The sequence below is a fragment of the Mus caroli genome, unplaced genomic scaffold (genome assembly GCF_978045245.1).
Source record: "Mus caroli unplaced genomic scaffold, Mus_caroli_1 scaffold_8, whole genome shotgun sequence".
NCBI lineage: Eukaryota > Metazoa > Chordata > Mammalia > Rodentia > Muridae > Mus > Mus caroli.
In genome coordinates this window covers 112,437,748-112,457,836 of record NW_028227263.1, presented here as the reverse complement: position 1 = coordinate 112,457,836, position 20,089 = coordinate 112,437,748, and the positions used below count along the sequence as shown (strand labels likewise).

Below are 20,089 nucleotides of genomic sequence, written 5' to 3'. Positions count from 1 at the left end.
GAGCTGAGGACTTCAGGGTATCTGCAATATAAATGATGGATTACAGTGTTTAGGCTGGTTGGAGACTGGCAGGGAGGAACAGAATGGAAGAAGCTCATAAAGTCGAGAAAGAAAGATCCCAGACCCGGAGTTACATTCCTGGTGCCTCACCTCCCACCAACCAGCTGAAGCCCAAAGTGAGTGACAGCCAACACTCAGAGCTACTGCAGATGGGGTGGACGGACAGGTGTGTCCACGGTGTTACATAGGAGGAGATGAGCGGAAAAGATCACTGGACAAGGGACAAAGTCAGGGTGTGCAGTGATGTGCTGAGGTATCGCAGCAGGTCGAACTGCCTGTGGCTTTAGGACGCTCACAAGTCTTCCTCTTGCCCGGCATCTGGAAGTGTGTACTGCCAGATAGCCCCTCCCATGCCCCAATTCCAGAACTGCTAAGAATGGCTCACTGTTTCTACACTGTCTGCACAAACAATGTGGTTTGCTTGTGGTTATTGCTGGAAGTGTGGCATTTGGGTGTAAGGCAGGCAGAGGGTGCTTACGTAGCCGGTCCTCCCCACCCCAGTGTGGAAGCCATGGGCACTGAGTCTTAAGCCTTGGCAGACAGCACTGCTTTCACCCTTAGACTTCACGATGGAGAACTGGACACATCTTGAGAGGCTCCTCTTCCTAAGTCTCCTTCAACGCTTGGATCTGGTGTTTTGCACTCTGCTCCTGGGCCTTTTCCCTCTGCTTAGAATTCTTCTAGAGGAACACACCATGGCCACAAGAATGATGATCTTGTGGACTCCCAGCCAGAAGCCAAAGACATCCCATAGGCAGAAAGGAGCTCGGTGTCGTGGTTGTATACACCTGTGAGCTCCATGCTTAGAAGGGGGAGGCCAGTGTCTTAATTTCAGTGCCAGTCTGGATCTATCCCCAAAATAAAAAGAAACACGTACCTAATTTAAAAAAAAAAAGGGAGTGGAGGGCAATGGACTTCACAAGATGAGGGTGTTCATGGGTGGGCAGTCAATGACCCAAAGTGAAAAAGATCACATGTCATTCAATAGTTTCTTTTTTGAGATGGTCTTACTGTTTACCCCTGGGCTGTCCTGGAACTCACCATGTAGACCAGGCTGTTCTCAAACTCAAGAGATCTACCTGCCTCTGTCTCCTGAGTGTTGGGATTAAAGGCGCGTGTCACCATGCCTCTCTCAAAAGCTTTTGTTTTGTATCTCGAAGGAGAAACAAGAATACCATACTACATTTACTGAATGTGTTTCTAGGGCAAGACCTAGCTCACGGCTACCATGGGGACAGATGACAGTTGGAGTGATATGACATGGGAGAAGGTCAGACACAGAGCTAATCCTGGTCCTGACTCTCAGGGGGTTCTGGCTCTTCGGGGTTAGAAACCAATGACTGAAGATAGATAATTAACATGGAATACACACAGCTAGACTTCTCAAGTCCTCAAGGGCTCTAAGTCAGCTTTTTCTTCCCATCTAGCCTTCTCTAGTTTAGGAACGGGCTGCACCACTAATATTTTAATTTACTAAAATTACATTACCCAGTGTAGCATTTTCCGTGGAGTTGATGGTCTGGTCTGTTCACACATCTAATGCACTACATTGAGAATCAAGCACTTCTGAGCCAGATGGTGATAACACAGAGGAACCACGGCACTCGAGAGAGAGGCAGATAGAACTGTTTTAGGTTTGAGGTCACTATTACTTGTCTACGTAGTGAATTCTAGGCCAGCCAGGGCTACACAGCAAGAAGGGGTGTCAGAGAGGGAGATGGAGACAGAGAGACACATACATTGTGAGGGTGGCAAAATGGCTCAGCGGGTAAAGGCACTTGTTGCCTCCAAGCCTGATGACCTGAGTTTGACCCCTCGGATTGACACGTTACAGCAGGGCATTGAATCCATCAAGCTGTCCTTGGCTCTATGCACAGGAACACTCACACTCCTATTTATATGGATATAAACCAAAAGAAATCTGTGTTGGGAAGGTTTAGGAGTGAGCCTTGAAAGGTAAGGCCTGGGAGTGGGACTGGGAATCTGCCAACGCAGATTCTGACCAGTGAAAGAGCCAGTTCTGCTGATCCAAAGCTGCAGGATCTCCATGGCACGGGGCAACAACAGGATAACCAGAAGCCCCAGTGAGGATCCAGTATTGATGGTGTCACAGAAGCCAGAGATCTTGAACCAGACCAATGACTCATCGCAATGAGCACTGGCAAGTGAAGATGTGTGGACAGGGGTATACAGAGAGACACACTGTGACATGCTACAGTTCTACCATGAGGTGTGTCCTATGCTTTGTGTGTGATTTTTGGGGAGGCTGCAAGGGCATAAAGTGGATTCCAGGGGACAGGGAGATGAGCTGGGCTGGGGTGCAAGATGTGAAACTCACAAAGAATAAAAAGTTAAAAAACAGTGAGCTTCAGAGAGCTAACACACCTCTAGGTAATGGTGCAGCATGCTGTTTGTCCTTCCTCTCCTTTCTGTATGTCTGTCTTCTAGCTAGGTGTGGTGGCACATGCTTACAGTCCCAGCAATGTGGGAAGCAGAGGCAGAACAACTGCTGCAAGTTCAAAGTCAGCCTACATGAGTTCCAGGCCAGCCAAGTCCACCCAGTGACAGCGTCTCTCAAAATGTCAAAATCAGTTTGGTTGGTGCATACCCATAATTCTAGGAGTTAGGAGGTAGAGGCAGGCTTTTTTCTTTTTTGAAGATTTACTTCGGAAGAGCAGTCAGTGCTCTTAACCACTGAGCCATCTCTCCAGCCCCGAGGGAGGCTTTTTTTAAGTTCAAGGTTGGCTTTGGTTATACAGTACAAATGCCTTCCAGTATTTGGGATGCTAAGGCAGGAAGGTGGCCAGCCTGAACTTCATGGGGGAGATCTTGTCTCCTAAACAAAATCCCCACAACTTCTAAAGTATGCGCATCCTTTTTACATGTGATGCCTTCAAGGAAAGAGAGACCATCAATTCCATGTTATAAACCACCATCTGTGGTGCTCCCTGTACCTAACAGGAGCGAGGGGAGCCATTGTCCAGCTAATCCATTTTCTTACACCACGGCTGGGATCTGTACTTTCAATGACAGGCCTGGGAGGCTGGCAGCTGAGGATTACCTGGATTAGGGGAGCGCGAGGATTATAGAGGTGCCCTTCAGACACCTAGTAAACATGCTCCTCTTCTTGGTTCTAGAATGGCTACAAAAGCTAGCAGCTGTAACTCATTATATCCTGCGTGGGCCCAGGCTCCACACAACCTTGGCACTGTTCACTTGCAGACTGGCAGTCTTAGGGAAGTAACTTTCTGGGCTGAGTGGCTCTTGGCAGATTTATGCCCCTAAAGCACCAGTGACTGTGAGTCACCCCGAAAGCCTCACTCCTGACTCAAAACATGCTCCTGCCTCGTCTAGCTGTTTTGTTTCCCTGAAAGCCTAGGACTAAAAAGCCATAACACTGCATCAGCACATTTTAAGGCATTTCGTCAAACATCAACCTCAGCCTGCCCTGGAGTCAGACTTGGGTCTTTTAGTGATAGGTTCATGACTTAATCTGGAAGTATTTCTTATTAAATATGAACTGAGCTGTGATTAGGAGACACTGGCTCAGGCTCACAGGTCTGGCCCCGAGCTGGTGGAACCTCAAAACCACAAGGCCCTTTCCTAACTCCGGTCCTGGCAAACAGACCTAGCACCTCAGACGGCCACTCCCACAGGAGCTTGCCCGGTGTTCCAGAGAGCAGCACATGGACAGATGGCCACCTGGACACTCAGAACTATGACTTCCTTTGTTGCCATCTCTTCAGATACCTCCTCAAGACAGTTGTCACCGGGCTGGTGAGATGGCTCAGTGGGTAAGAGCACCCGACTGCTCTTCCGAAGGTCCAGAGTTCAAATCCCAGCAACCACATGGTGGCTCACAACCATCCGTAATGAGATCTGGCGCCCTCTTCTGGAGTGTCTGAAGACAGCTACAGTGTACTTACATATAATAAATAAATAAATCTTAAAAAAAAAAAAAAAAAAAAAAAGACAGTTGTCACCATAAGGCCATGTGGCAGGCCCCCGCTTCTGACTCTGACTTTGATTTTTACCTGTTTTGCAGTGCTGGGATCAAATCCACAGCTATGTAGGTATGAGTCAAGTGTTCTGCTACTAAATTACACACTGCCAGCTCTTTCCCAAGACAGGGTCTCTCTGTGTAGCCATGACTATCCTGGAACTCACTCTGTAAACCAGGCTGGCCTCTAACTCGGGAGTCCTCCTGCTTCTGCCTCCCAAACTCTGGGATTAAAGGTATGTGCCCTGACTTGTGGCTTTGAAGTGCACAGTAACCAGTAAACCAAGCAGTGTCACCTAGGCTCCTGTTAACTCCCTCACCTTTATTACCACATACCATGACACACTCCAATGTTAGCAAACTTTAACACTCAATGCAGACATGGTACTGCATTAAAGAGCTTAAAATATGCCTCTTAGGAAAAGAAGTTGCTTCTCACTCTCCATATGCTGGAAACGCAGTGCTCTGAAGCAGCTTTTCTGGTAGATTACAGAATACGCTCATTTGCTATCTGCTAGGAACAAATCAAGTTTGCATTCAAAGCAGCAAACCCCAAAGGAAAGTAGAGCAATGTTTCTGTTTTGTCAGGTGTGGTGCCTAACATCTGCGATTCCAAGAAGGCAGAGTTTCAACGGCCATCAGAGACTCCTGTGAGAACCTGTTCATTGTGCTTTGTTAAAGGTCAGTTTCGATGTGCATATATATAGGATTTGGATTTGGAAGCAGGGTGAGGCTGGGAATTGTAGCTTTTCTAGTGTGGACTCTACAAAAGCTCTTAGAGGACTATCATGTGAGCCAATGTTGATGCTAGCTGATCAGTGTCCTGTGAGGCGTGGGAGTCCTAGGCCTCACTAGAAAACCTCTAAGGCACTCAGTACAGCGCATTGGAGCCTATTGTAAAAATGACACCAGCTGGGACAAGGAAGTAGCTTAGTTGATGCAGAGAGCTCTCCTATAGCATGCATGGAACCTTGGGTTCCACCCCTAGTGCTGCATTAACTGGGTGTAGTGGTGCAGGCCTTATGTTTCTGGGTGAGCTGCACACCACTCATCTGCAACCCACGTATCTCCTACATCTATCTGCCCATAGAGGTGCACTCTGAGTGGGGCGTTCCAGCGTGGTTTACCTGTGGCTGATTTTTTCCCCTCATGTCACAGATCCCAATTTGTGCGTGTCATATGCTCAGAGAGAAAGGGACTCCTAGCTTTCCTTGACCACGTACAAGAATGACTGAGCAGCTCCAGGGCAGACATTACCATCGCTGCATCTTACACGCAAGATGCTTTTCATTCTGTTCCCATGAAGAGAACGCCACTACCTATGAGAAAGAACTCTGAGAAGAGTTTTCATTGAAGAGTTTTATTCTGTTTTAGGATAAAAGCCTTGCGATTGGAAGATGCACAGTGGGGCCACACAAGCTGCCAGTTATTATTGGGACAATGCATGCCCCAGTCAGTGACCCAGGGGGCTGAGAAAGAGTGCAAGTTCACCCTGTACGAGCGTAGAGAACTGGGCTGGGACATCTCAGCCTACAAGTGTTAGCACAGCACGTGCTCTGATGCTTAACATGCCTAAACATGTGTTCAATCTCATGATCTGTGGACCCTACAAAAGGGTTAGCTGTTCACATGCAGGCGCACAGGAAACGACGGCTGTCAAGCTCTGGATCTCAACAATGAAACCAAATTATAAGATATTTTCTTGTTGCTCTATACAAAAGATATAAAATTTAAAAATAATCAGCCATCCTTAAGCAGTCCAATTCTCCTACAGTGCAGTTTCACATGCCTTTATCATTACTGAATGTTTTAGTGAGAAAGTTAACAAAAACCAAAATAGTTAAAAATATTGAAATCTTTGGATCCCTTTATTCCATGGCCTTTATTAAAAACACAAAGTGGCCAGATCTTTTTCACTATAGTTTAAATATCAAAAAAGATTTATTAGTAATTTACAGTTAGCAACAACCGTGTACAGAGTCATTAGAAGGCCACAGGCCTGCATACTATGTTAGCGATGTTTTACAGGTGCCAGAGGATTCTGAAAACTCCATCTTTTTGACATAAAACAGGAGTCAGCGTTACCACAACAGAATACCAGGCATAGCAGGAGGAATGGGTCAACTGATATATTGAGTTTTAATGTCTTAAAAAGGTTACTTATTTGAAAATACAGCGAGGTACACTCTCATCTATGATTATTTACATTCATACACTTAAAAGATCTGTTGTTTGAACAAATCCTGTGATTTGCTACAAAACGAAGTCCATACACTATGCATGAATAATTTATGCTTTTTAGATAATGGAATAAAGTTATCAAATCTTCACTTTAGTCCAAACATTACAAAGGAAATCAAAAACCTTAAGCCTGGAAAGCAAGGGGAAAGACCCACCCATATCCCTGCTCCTCAGCACACTGACTTCTGCAAGGACACGTATGTTTGCTGACTTTAAAACGTTTATTCTTTAAAAAATTAGTTGCTTTTTATACAGCTATACAAAGTTCTTAATGTTTCTTTGGCAATGGAATATAATGGAATTTTACAACTATATAAAAAAGTTACCTTTGCCTAAGAAACAGTATTTACCTGTGTGTACATAGTTGACTGACAAAATTCTCTACCATCCAGCACCCTAATTAAGTGTCGAAATAAGCTACCTCATATTATAGGATCTCCAAAAAGAAAGAGAAAGACACGCACTTACACCCACGCACACACACATACACACACACACGCACGCACAAAACCTTCTGTGGCTCAAAACACAGTATCACGGCCTATCTGCAGGCAACTCGAAGTAATTGCCGAATACAATTAATTAGTGATAAGAAAACCCTTTCAGTGATGAAAAAATACTTAGCAGTTCCATTTAGCTGGCTTTAGTTCAACTCTAAACAAGGAATCACAACCATCTGCTACTCCACATACACTTATACTTGTGTTTTAAGACGAGCCTTCCTGCCCCAAAGCAACTGCAGTGTAGCTTTGAAATGAAGCAGAAAACAGACAAAACCCAGTGCTGGTGACAGACAAGACAGCAACTTCACTTCTTCATTCTTCACAAAGACTGAAAGCACTTTCCAGGACCATGAAGAGCTAGGAGTCACCTATTTTCAAAGACTTGTTTGTAGACTATGCAGCAACTTTGTTGTCTTTCTAAAAAGGAAAAGAAGTATTAGTTCATGTTCCAAGCCATGGCTCTTCCTTAGTCTGCTTAAGTTTACTTAGGTTACCTTAATACACCCTTCCTCTTATTTCACAGAAAAAATTCTGTCCTACTGGTTCTTGGGCAGCACTGCTCTAATGTCCACATTCAACTCTCTGGCCTATCAAGCAGGCACGCCACTCTGCAATACGGGGAGACCTTGCTACCTCTGGTTGCCCCAACATTATAAACACAACAGATACATGAGCTTTCACATGGTCACTCAAAAACTCTTTTGAAACAAGTTTCATAAAACCCCTAGATCTTGACCCCTTTTACCAAGCAATGCAACACCCAGAAGGTACAGTAGTATCTCTCCCTAAAGTCGCATGGCAGCAGAAAGCAGCACTGGACTTGAAATATATTTTAAAAAGAACAACTTTAAAATGTATTTAATTTGTTTTGCTTTTATTATCTGTGTGTATGTCCCTGTTTTCGAAGAGGCCAGAAGAAGGTACTGGATCCCTGGAGGTGCAGGTGGTATAAGAGATCCGAGCAATCCAATACGAGTCCTGGAACCCACACTTGGGTCTTCTGCAAGAGCAGCAAGCACTCTGAACTATTAAACTTTATCTCTAGCTCCTCACAATACTTCCTCCTAAAGGGTTAAGATGCATCTTACTGCGCAGAGCCTTAACCTAGCATGCAGGAAGCCCTTGGCTTTATCTCCACCATCATGTAAGTTGTGGTGGCGCATGCCTCTATGGACATGTAGTCAAGAGAAAAATTCAGTCATCCTTTGTTACACAGCAAGCTCTAGGCCATTTTAAGCCATATAAGATCAGGCCTAAAAAAAAAAAAAAATCTTTGTAAGCTAATAAAAATTAAAAACAAAACTCTTAAATTTGAAATAAGTTTGAAAAACAATTTTAACTAGGAAAATTAAACACCATAACCAGTAAGAAATACAAACTAGCTATGAAGGAGGTTCCAGTGAGATCAACCCTAAACTCAAAGTTTACTTTGTAGCCAGGGACTTCTGTTTCCTCTTAGACACACAGTTACTACATAGTCCATTCATTCCCTTTATCTTTTCAGGTGTGGATAAAAACTACACATGTGTGTTTATGTGTCTACGTGTGTAGGAAACATGTTGAAATCTCTTTGTACTTATGCTCTTTAGGGTCTAACCCACAGAGTATAATAACTATCTGCATACTAGTCACACTGCATGGCTGTATTACAAGTTATCTGCAGGTTAGATACAGCTTAGCCTGTGGAGCATAAGTGAAGCTCCACGTTCAATCCCTAGCTCCCACAAACAGGTAAGAGGATATGATGGGTTCTATGTAAATACAATATCAAGGGACTTGAGCATGAATGGATTTTGGGATTTTTTTGGAGCCAAGCCCCCTTATACACAGAATGATGGCCATACCTATTTTTTTTTCCCCCAGAGACAGGGTTTTTCTGTGTAACTGCCCTGGCTGACCTGGAATTCAGAGATTCTCCTGCCTCTGACTCTCAACTGTTGGGATTAAAGGTTGTACAACCACACCCTGTACCACATCTAATTTTTACAGATGTACATCCCAGTTACAGGAGGTCAGCTACTTCCTAGTTGAAAAACTTCCTCTGAGGGTACAATACCAAACTGTGTGTTCTGTTACTTTAAACTGAAACACACATGGCAAAGTACAAGCTGGTATAGAAACAAGTACCAAACTAAAGATAGCCCTCTGTCCCCACCAGACCAACCTTCACACCTCCCAATTTCTTTCTTTCTTTTCTTTTTTTACCTTTCAGAAAGCAGTATGACCAATCCAGACCTTTTAGGGTCCAAAAGCCGTGGTTTTCTGAAAGGTTAAAAAAAAAGATAGGAGAAAGACAGGGAGAGAAAGCGGGTAAGGGAGGGAGAAGAAAATAAAAGGGGAAGGAAAGAGACTGAGTCATTTCAGATTCTTCCCACACCTGCCCAAGTTAAAACAAAAACAAAAACAAAAAAAACCCCATATATATCATTTGTCTCTCTGTGTATGCATGCCTGTGGAAGCCAGAGGACTGCCTGGCACTGGAGTTACAGGCAGATATGACATGGGTGTTGGTAACCAAACACGGGTCCCTGGTAAGTGTAGCAAGCACTTTTGGCCACTGAGTCACCTCCAGTCTCCATTCCAAATTCCTCATTGTCTCAGGATCTCTGACTGAATATAAGACTCAAATGTATAGTCTCACCCACCACAGTCACTGAAACTACTTAACAGTAGCATATGAGAAAGAAGTTGACTACACTCATATCCCAATCCAGACATCCCCTTTCTTACTGACACTCACACCAGCCAGTGCTCATACACTAAACCAGCTGATCTTAGTAAGGCTGCCCAGAGCAGCAACTTCCACTCTGGGGGTTTAGCAGGACATAATGCTTTAGAAATGAGTTCAGTGCTCCAGGGCAAAGCCCGATTGTCTGTTTACAGGATTGAGGCTGGGGTGAGAATGAATACTTTAGCAGCACGGGCTTAGGGTCCTGAACTGAGAAGAGGAAGACCTGAGCAGCAGCACTCAACTGTCTTTACTTCCCAGCTGCTGATGGTGTGTGAGCAGCCTCCTCAAGCACCCACTGCTGTGCCTTCCCTCCCTGGGTGGGTCGTTCCCTGGAACCCTTCCTGTCATAAACTACTTGTCAGGAATTTCATCTGTGGGCGTCATATAGTTGGCATTCCAAATGAATGGATGTAGTGAGGTGGTCACGTATGAATGGTTTACCCAGAACAACCCAGAAAAGGGGCAAGGTCAGTCTAAGGGCACAAAGTAGGTGGGACCCAAGAAATATACAGCAGAAGCAATATGTAAGACAAAACAACAAGTAGGCAAGCTCACAGAAGAGGGAGTGAAAGTATCAGAGCAAGAAAGCACACATGGGTGACTATGAGCACACCAGCATACACACCGCAGCTCACGCTCACCTTCTCTCTCAAGAAAACGGAAGACTGGGGTATAGCACAGCTGAAAGAGTGCTTGCCTAGCATTCGTGAGCCCCTGAGCTCAATCCCTATTACACAAAACTCAGGTATGGTGGCCCACACCTATAATTCCAGCACTTGGGGAGGCAGAGGCAAGAAGATCAGAAGTTCATGATCACCTTCAACTACACAGAAATTTGAGGCCAGCCTTGGCTACTGGGATTCTGACTCTGTGTGTAAGATACCTTCTACCAATCCCTAAACATTCTAGGCAGCATTAGGTGGAAGGAAGGAAGCAAGGAAGGAAGGGAGGGAGGAAGTTGTAAGTTAGAAACTAAGAAAAAAAAAAAAAAAAAAACAACAAAACTCTAGATAAGAATATTGTGGGCACTCAAAAAGGCACAAGGCTCCAGAGGGTGGCCCCACTGTCAACAGGACTAGACACAATACTAGATTTCTGATGAGGAGAGAGAAACAGATCATGAAACGACATATAGGATGTTTCAGACAAAATCGAAGAGTATTAAAGAAATTAAGGCTAGACAGTGTCATACAGCTTTAGTCCCAGAGTCTGGGGTCTGTGAGTTTGAGGCCAGCCTGGTCTACATAATGAGTTTCAGGACATCCAGGGCTACACAGGAAGACCCTGTCTCAAAAGGAAAAAGAGAGAAAGGAATGAAGGAAAGACAAACCTCAAGTCGGTGGCTAATCAGTGTCAAGTACTCCACAGAGGAACACGTGAGGAAGAGCTACCGAGCTATGCTGGGGTCACTGGTAACTCTTAAGGCACCAGATAAGCAACGGCAGTCCATGATGTGAGGAGCTCTGAGGTCTGAAGGGGTCTTGTAATTGTGTGGCTGGGCACAATATCCAAGGTATTAAAATCAACATAGCTGGTCCCAAAGCCATGAATACCAACGTCCTTCCACATAGACCCTCAACAATGGCTGGTTATAAAAACTGGACAACAAAACTTCTATCAGCAATTTTTTTGCAACTGTCTTTTGTTATTATCAGTGGCTCTCTGTATAACAGGATTTTGCCCTTTTCTATTTTCTTTCCTTGACAATAAACTAGGACCCTTTAATAAGATAGCTGCAATGCCTTCCTTATTAACTGGCCTCTTTCACTGGATAGACTGTACACAAAAACACTATGTAGAGCCACAGAGTTCTCCCACAGCTGTTGGTGAATGCTAATATACCCGATGGTTCTCGAGAGCATGCCTTACAAAGAAGACAGGAGCCAAGTGAGTTCCCTACAAACCTATATTAAGAGCAGTGACTCAAGAGCCAACCTGCTCGGCTCAGTACTCAGGGTCATCCCTCTCTGCTCCTGTGACCTTGGACAGGCTACTTAATATCTCTGTATCTGTTTCTTTGTAAAAGTTAGATAATAATAGAACCCATCTCACAGAGCTGACATGAGGCTTAAATGAGTTAGTGTGAAAACATTCAGCACCATGCCTGTTACTCACTGACTACTATGGGAACACCAATGCTCTCAGATGTATAGGTTTGCATTGCTTCCTCTGATGTTAAAGTGTAAAAATCTAGTAATATGAAATAAAGGCGATACTACAGTCATGTTTTATTATACAGCTTTAGTGGCCCTTAGAACGCACTTTGTAGACCAGGCTGGCCTCGAACTCAGAAATCCGCCTGCCTCTGCCTCCCAAGTGCTGGGATTAAAGGCATGCGCCACCACGCTTGGCATAGCAGATCATTCTTTTTTCTTGTGTGGAGGGAGTGTTTAAGAGATTTTTCTGGTTCATGATATCTAGACTCATGGCTCTAATAAAAAGACAAACCATCACCTTCCTATTCTTCCTTCCTTTGGCTGAAAGAGCAGTTAGGCTTCAGGCAGCACTCCAGCTACTGCTTAGTCCAATACGATTTAATTACTTAATATATTATTCTTTTTCTTTGAGACAAGTCTCATTATGTGGCTCTGGCTGTCTTGGAATTCAGAGATCCTCCAGTGCTGAGATTAAAGGCATGCATCACCCACACTCAGCTCTTTTCTATTCATTAGCCAAGAAATCACTGTCCTTTAAATTAAAATAAATAATCTAATCATGTATATTCTTCAAGAAGTTAAACGAAAAGTTATTCTAATGTTTTAAAAATAATTCTGCCATAATAGATAAAAGTAAAACGTTCTGCATGCCATCCCCACAGCATGCAGCTATACTTACCCTATATTCAAAATCTGCAAACTCCCTACCGCCACGAGCGCCTCTGAATCCAGCACGAAACCCTCGAGGGGCAGTGAAGGTTCCTCCTCGGCCACTACCACGCCCTCTGCCACCACGGAAGCCAAGGCCTCCTCTGCCTCGGTAGCCTCCACGGCCACGGTTTGGACGAAGCGGGATGCCAAAAGTTTCAGCATTTAACCTTCTTTCTTCAGCCCAAGTTGGTCTCCTTTCTCTGTTATGTAAGAGCAGAGGAACATTAGCACATCAACTCAAAAAGTGCATCTTTCAGCAAATCTATGCAGCCCCAATTCCTGATACATTTAATTGATTTCTCGAGCTCAATTGAAGAAATAAGAGCAGTCAATCTAGACTCTCCCAGCTTTCATGGTATGCAAGCTCTGTACACTCCTGCAGTATGTTTTCACATGACACAGAGGCTTGTTTCTTATACATACAATTGATAGATGCTAAAGAGCTGGGCAGTGGTGGCACACGCCTTTTATCCCAGTACTTGGGAGGCAGAGGCAAGCAGGTTTCTGAGTTCGAGGCTAGCCTGGTCTACAGAGTGAGTTCCAGGACAGCCAGGGCTACACAGAGAAACCCTGTCTCAAAAAAACAAAAACAAAAACAAACAAACAAACAAACAAACAAACAAAAAAGATGCTAAAGGCTTTCATATGAAGATAATTAAGACCCAAAGGACTTGTGATTGATTTCATTCAAGCCGCAGAAGAGAGGACAGAGCTGGTAGGAAAAGCCTTGGTAGAGATGGAGGTCCTAGTATCCTAGCTCAATCGCTGGACCTGATGAAATTAACCCAGCAAGTGCCTACACTGTTCCACCAATCATCCAGCCTACTAGCACTCAGGCCTCCCTATCCATATTTACACTGAAGCCAACAGTTGCCTCCATGGGGCTCTGAGCTGCAGTCAGGACAAAGGCAATGTGATTCGGGCAGCAGACTTCTGCAGCTCTTAGCTTAATGTGCTAAGTCATTTCTTTTTGACAATTAGAAATTTTCTGGATCTTCTTTTTTTTTTTTTTTTTTGGTTTTTCAAGACAGGGTTTCTCTGTGTAGTCCTGGTTGTCTTGGCACTCACTTTGTAGACCAGGCTGGCCTCAAACTCAGAAATCCGCCTGCCTCTGCCTCCCGAGTGCTGGGATTAAAGGCTTGCACCACCACGCCCGGCTTCTGGATCTTCTTTAACTGTATATGTCAGAGTTTTACTGTATGAGTCCATTCTGAAGAAGTATTTTCCACTTGGGTCTGGTTTCATTTGAATATAATATAGACAGATAATGGAAAGGTTTATGTTACACAAATGCTGTTTAACTAGTATCTAGGTGTGACTACATCTTTAAACAATAGTGTGTTTTTTGTTGTTTTTTTTTTTTTTTTTTCAGGACAGGATCTCTCATAACCTAGGCTAGTCCTAGGTATAACCAAGGGTGACCCTAAACCCCTGTCCTCCTGACTCCATCTCCTACTCAAGTGCTGGAATTACAGGTAAAAGTCTATGATTCTTTTTCTTTTTTTGTGTCACTAGGATAAAACCCAGGCCTTGCATATGCTAGGCAAGTAGTCATCCATTGAACTACATCCCTAGCTTTCACTTTTTTTAAATTTACAACTTTTGGGCTGGTAAGATGGCTCTGTGGATAAAGACTCAAGCAAATTTCTGGGTTTCATCCCTGGAAAAACTACATGGTAGGAGGAGAAAACAGATTTCTCTAGGTTGTCCTCTGACTTTCACACCTACTCCATAGAATGCATGCACACAAACAGACAGAAAGAATCAAAAACTTTTAAATAGTAAATTTTTTTAGGAAACAAAAATAAACAAACACACACACATACACACAACAACTATGGGGCCTGGAGAGATGGCTCAATAGTTAAGAGCCCTGGCTCTTCCAGAGGATCTAGGTGAAATCCCAAGCTCCGACATGGCTGCTCACAACCATCTCCGCCTCCAATTCCAAGGGGTCTGATGACCTTTTCTGGTCTTGTGGGCACTATATGCACGGGTACATGAACAAACATGCAGACAAAACACCAAAACAATATACATAAAATATAACTGAATAAATCTTACAGAACCCAGTACCTATTATCATCACAAGAGATGTTGTCAAAGAAGGACTTGGTCTTGTCATAGTAGCAGTTGGGCCCAAGGGGGTCTTCCTCATCAGCATTCCCTTCACTGTTCTGAGTGTCGACTCCTGAGTCTCCTTTGTCTTCACCGTTTACAGGTTTCTCTTGTTTCTCAAGTTTATCTTCTAAGGAAAAACATGCAAGTTAAGACTTTACACATCTAAGTTGTAAACCATCTTTAACTCAAAGATCAAGTTAATCATTTCTGAGTAGAAAAATAAAATTTACCTTTTAATTTAAGTTTATTATGAAACTCTCTGTCAATTTCCTCCTTGTTAAATTGTGCATTTGCACTTTCAAAGTCAAAGTCTTTCTCAAATTTCATTGGACCATCTCGACGGATACCAAATCTTCCCCTGCCACCTCGATGACCCCCACGTCCTCTTCTTGGAGCAGAAGGAACTCCAGGAACTATATTAATAAAGAATATTTATAATAAGATTCAGTATGTATTAGCTGGTTTAGAATAATACTGTGGTCTTTGTATGAAATGATCTATAACATAAATGTTTAAACTCTATTTGTACAGTATACAAATAAGAAATGGGGGTGGAGCCAGGCGGTGGTGGCGCACGCCTTTAATCCCAGCACTCGGGAGGCAGAGGCAGGTGGATTTCTGAGTTTGAGGCCAGCCTGGTCTACAGAGTGAGTTCTAGGACAGCCAGGGCTGTACAGAGAAACCCTGTCTCGAAAAACCAAAAAAAAAAAAAGAAAAAGAAATCGGGGTGGGTTAGAGAGAGGGTTTGTGATTAAGGACATTGGCTGTTCTTGCAGAGAACCTGGGTTTAACTCTCAGCACTCACATGGTGGTTCACATTCAAAACTCCAGTTCTAGGGAGTGATTGATGCCTTCTTCTGACTCTGCTGAAACCAGGCACTTGCTCTACGCATACATATATGCAGGCAAAACATGCATTTTTTTTTTAAAGAAAAAAAAAATCTTAAAACAACAATCCCCAAGAAGATTGCTTAGCAGATAAAGGAGCTACGGTCAAGCCTGATAACCCAAGTATAATCTCTAGGACCCATATGGTGGAAAGAGCTGACTTCCACAGCTGTGTACATTGGCACATATACACAAATTAAAAACAAAACAAAGCACTTCTGCAAATCTTCTAACCTCTATAGGTGCAATATAGCACACATATGCATAAACACACACAGAGAACAAAAAGAATTAAGTTGCTAAAAGTTAGTATGCACGTGAAAAAAAGCAAAGAAGATTTTATGTAACTTTAATATAACTTTTATAGTTGTTTTTACGAAGAGCACAAAAAATAGATGTATAATCGACAGCTTTGAGGCCTTCTCCACTATATTTACCCAGGCTCTAGAAAGCTCTGTTCTTCTTTCTGCCCTATTCCCTCAAACCCAAGTGCCAGGTTCTTTGTGGAATGGGTAACAGGAAACAAGATGTACAATAAAAATGTAAGTGAACACTAATTAGCACAGACAGCAAGGAAGGGAGATGTTTTTCTTACAATTCAGATAAAACAACAGAGAAGCACCAGTCCTTACTGGCTCTAAGAACTTCCTGCTTTCAGTTTTTCCCTCTACCTGGCTCCATTTATTCAGGTTCCTGAATCTATGTCTTTCTATAACACCACCACAGGATTTCAGCCAATCATCTGAGATATAACAGTATAAAGTAGAAAAATTCATAGTGAAAACTTGTGACCCCACATATCCAACACATGTGTGTCTAAGAGTAAAATAACCCAGAATCTGGAGTAGTTCTTGGTGTGAGTTTAACTTAAAAACATGCAGAACACAAAGCAGGATTAATTTCACGAAGTACAAATTGAATAGTTATATGAATTGTGTAACATACTGACAAAAATCAGAAGTGACTACAGAGTAACAGGCTTGTGCTCATTGGTGAGGATGGCAAACTGCCTGACTTTGAGGATAAACCCACCTCGCAGCACGTCCAGACATGTCTAGGTAAGCAGGTATTTTTGTTTGTTTTTTGTTTTTTTGTTTTTCTGTATAGCCCTGCTGTCCTGGAACTCACTTTGTAGACCAGGCTGGCCTCGAACTCAGAAATCCGCCTGTCTCTGCCTCCTGAGTACTGGGATTAAAGGCGTGAGCCACAACGCCCGGCTGGTAAGCAGGTGTTTAACACACTCAATTTTATTACTAAAAGTAACTGAGTTACATGCCAGGAAACAGGGGCAGATTCACCTTAAAGTTCTACAAAAAGAACACCTATGTGTAAAATCCAAGGAGAAACTGCAAGAAAATTCACTGTTCTGTTAGTGACCCTTAGTGGTGGAGGAGGGTAGTGAAGCTTTTAGTTTATCTTTTGTTTCTGTGATAATGGAGACCTAAGGCCCCCTGTGATTAGGCAAGCATTCTAGCATTAAGTTTTATCTCTGACACTGGTGATGAGTTTTGGAGGATACTGTTAAGATAAATTTACTTATCATTTCACATATTATTAAATGATTTATTGTTTTTATTTACGTGTATGATGTGTATGTGCCTGCAGAGTCAGAAGAGGGTGCTGGATTCCCTAGATGTAGCTGGAGTTATGAGACCACCAGTTGTGGTGCTAGGAAGCAAACCCTGCTCCTCTGTAAGAGAAGCAAGAGCTCTGACTGCGGAGGCATCTGTACAGCCCCTTAGATAACGTCCACATGATAAAGTGTAGCAATGATTGTGGGAAGAGGCTTCCCTGTTTAAACTATACCAAGTACTCCACAACACACACACACATCTAAAACTACAAGGAAAGCAACAGGGACACAGGCAGTGAAGGAAGGAAAAGGCTCTTTTCAGCACTCAAACAAGTACAGGTAAAAAAGAACGCTTATACACTCATTTACAGGGGCTAGAGAGATGGCTCAGCAGCTAAGAGCACTGACTGTGCTTCCAAAGGTCCTGAGTTCAATTCCCAGCAACCACATGGTGGCTCTCAACCATCTGTAATGGGATCTGATGCCTTCTTTTTTTTCTTTTTTTTTTTTTTAGTTTTTTTTTAAAGACTTATTTATTTCACCTATGTGAGTACACTGTTGCTGTCTTCAGACACACCAGAAGAGGGTACCCGCATGTGCACATACACAAGAACATGTACATCTACTCCAAACTCAAAGACAACTGTGTATTGTCAAGTACAATCCATTCCTGAAAAATAGTACTTCAGAAAAATTAACTACAGATATAACAATGAAAAGAAAAGCACATTGTGGTGTTACAGTTCATTCCAGCTTTGTTCCCAACAGTAACATTTGAACTACTGCACACCAGCAAACCTAGAGAGCACATACTGTCAGAGTTTAATTAACCAAACTATGGATCTTACTCAGATGTTACTAATTTCTGACAAGCATCTTCAGGCATGTATTTATGTTGAGGCCAGCAACAGTTTGCTACAAGAACAGACTTAAAACAAATCCATTCCCCTTGGGATCAGTCCTTTGAGGTTCACAACTCCTACCTTTTTTCTTTTTGTAGCAAGTATGCATTTTTGAAATAGTTCCTCTTATTGAGATCCAGGTAGCTGCTGGCTATGGTAACACATATCTTTAAATCCCAGCACTTGGAAGGCAAAGTTCCAAGGCAGCCAGAGCTACACAGTGAGGACCTGTCACAACCAACCAACCAACAACCAACTCCCTCAAATCAAACAAACCCAAACCAATTAGATCCAGGTAACTTACCTACTTGCCTCTTGTCATTTCTGAGTTGCTCATTTTCTGGCCTTGGGACTTTGTGTACTTCAGCTATAAAAAGATATACAAAGTAACAAATCAATAATATATAACCAAAAACGTTTATAACATTAGAATGGGGGAGATGAGAACACCTGCAATATCCATAACACACACACACACACACCACTTTGAATCAAATTTGAAAGACTGAACACTATTAAAATAAAGTTCAGCTTCAACCTGCTAGCACCATTCATATAAAGTAACACTCCTGGTGTCATGAGATGAGAATGATCACAGTGCAGGAACAGGAAACAGCTCAGTTCTACCTCGCCTGTGCTCTTGGTTGTCTATTGCTTTCTGGCTGGTAGGTGGCAAAGGCCTGGCTGGTACAGGGCTCCTTCTCCCAACAGGTGCTGGAGCAGGTAAGTGGGCCGAGGCGGTCTGTACTGCTTGTTCCATGGTTGGACTTTTTCTCAAAGGGTCTAACTGAGGGCTTGATCGACCTAAAATGTAACCAAAAGATAATAAACTACCCTAACCTGGGATTTCAAAACCATTTAGACCTTATAAAAGTAAGTATAGAATTTTATTCTGCCAATTTAAATCCTTAGCATAAAACTGAATTCATTTTATTAAACCAGTGTTTAAACCTGGTTATCTTCAATGGGCTGATTATTAAGCTAATGAAACAAAACCCCCACCACCACCCCCACCACCCCCAAAGTAACACTCCTGCATGACTTGAATATCAGCAGAGATCACAGAGCAGGCATGTCAAATGGAGGCTTTCTTTTCCTCTCCGTTTTGGAGAGAGAATCTCACATAGGCCTGTCTCCAACACCTAGGTGCTAGGATTCCAGTTACGCATGTCCGTGTCAATGACTAAGCAGAAAGGTCTGCTACAAGAATGTAAACAACAGTAAAGCAAGGCAGGTAGATTTTTTTTTTAAAAATAAGAATTATTATTATTATTTTTTAAAGATTTATTTATTTTATATGGGAGTACACTCACTATCTTCACACACACCAGAAGGTGGCATCAGACCCAATTACGGATGGTTGTGAGCCACCATGTGGTTGCTGGGAATTGAACTCAGGACCTCTGAAGAGCAGTCAGTGCTCTTAACCACTGAGCCATTTCTCCAGCCCAATAGATGATTTTTTTTTTTTTTTAAATTTAAGATGATGGGTTTTTACAAGCCTTACAAGTTTAGGTAATTAAATGTCAGAATTTTTAAAAAGCCAGAAAAAAAGGAAAAAAAAAAGCTTTCTGAGAATTGCAGGGTGGTCTCACCTCATTCCTAAGTTATCTTAACGGTCTCTTGCCATGTCTCTGTTTAGCATAAGTTTGACTTATCAAATTCCATTTTTCCTTCTATGAGGTCAGAATGACATTAAATACTCTACTCATGTTTTTTGTTCCTGTAGCATTTGCTCTATATTTCTAAAGATCTTAGATTTCATGATATTGTACTAAAATGGGGGATTTTTGCTTAAAAATTACGTTCATTTTAAAAAAGAAAATCCCCAGAAATGCTACAGTGCAGGTTCAGTCACCTGGGGAAAAGGGTGAATGCTGACCCACCTCTGGTTGTAGAGTACTCAGAATCCCAGGGACAATTCCCCAGGTACTCCAAGTATGCAATAACAATGTTTACATATTTCCAGACATTAATGGCAAGTTACTTTAGTGAAAAGCTTAGTTACCAGAGACACTGAAGATATACGGTACTATTAATAGAACCACTGTTGAGTTTTCTTTTTCTTTTTTTTATTGTTTTATCCTTTTTTTTTTAATTAGGTATTTTCCTCATTTACATTTCCAATGCTATCCCAAAAGCCCCCCATAACCTGCCCCCCACTCCCCTACCCACCCACTCTCACTTTTTGGCCCCGGCGTTC

General features: G+C 42.7%; 1 protein-coding gene across 8 annotated transcripts in view; it reads right to left on the bottom strand.

Annotated features, from left to right (window-relative positions):
* Window positions 1-5,404: 5,404 nt before the first annotated feature.
* Window positions 5,405-20,089, bottom strand: part of Lsm14a (LSM14A mRNA processing body assembly factor) — a 46,835-nt gene continuing 32,150 nt past the window's right edge. For 2 of the 8 annotated variants that reach the window (XM_021167867.3, XM_029479450.2), the window contains exons 5-11: window positions 18,514-18,690; window positions 18,191-18,253; window positions 14,754-14,936; window positions 14,479-14,650; window positions 12,371-12,602; window positions 9,010-9,066; window positions 5,405-7,221 (exon numbers count right to left, since the gene is read on the bottom strand). In XM_021167867.3, coding sequence (XP_021023526.1) covers window positions 9,043-9,066; window positions 12,371-12,602; window positions 14,479-14,650; window positions 14,754-14,936; window positions 18,191-18,253; window positions 18,514-18,690 — 851 coding nt within the window. In that variant the 3' untranslated portion in view covers window positions 5,405-7,221; window positions 9,010-9,042. Of the gene's footprint in view, window positions 7,222-9,009; window positions 9,067-12,271; window positions 12,603-14,478; window positions 14,651-14,753; window positions 14,937-18,190; window positions 18,254-18,513; window positions 18,691-20,089 lie in introns of those variants that run through there. The other 6 variants (XM_029479449.2, XM_021167868.3, XM_085841885.1 and 3 more) reach the window with 6 other exon arrangements.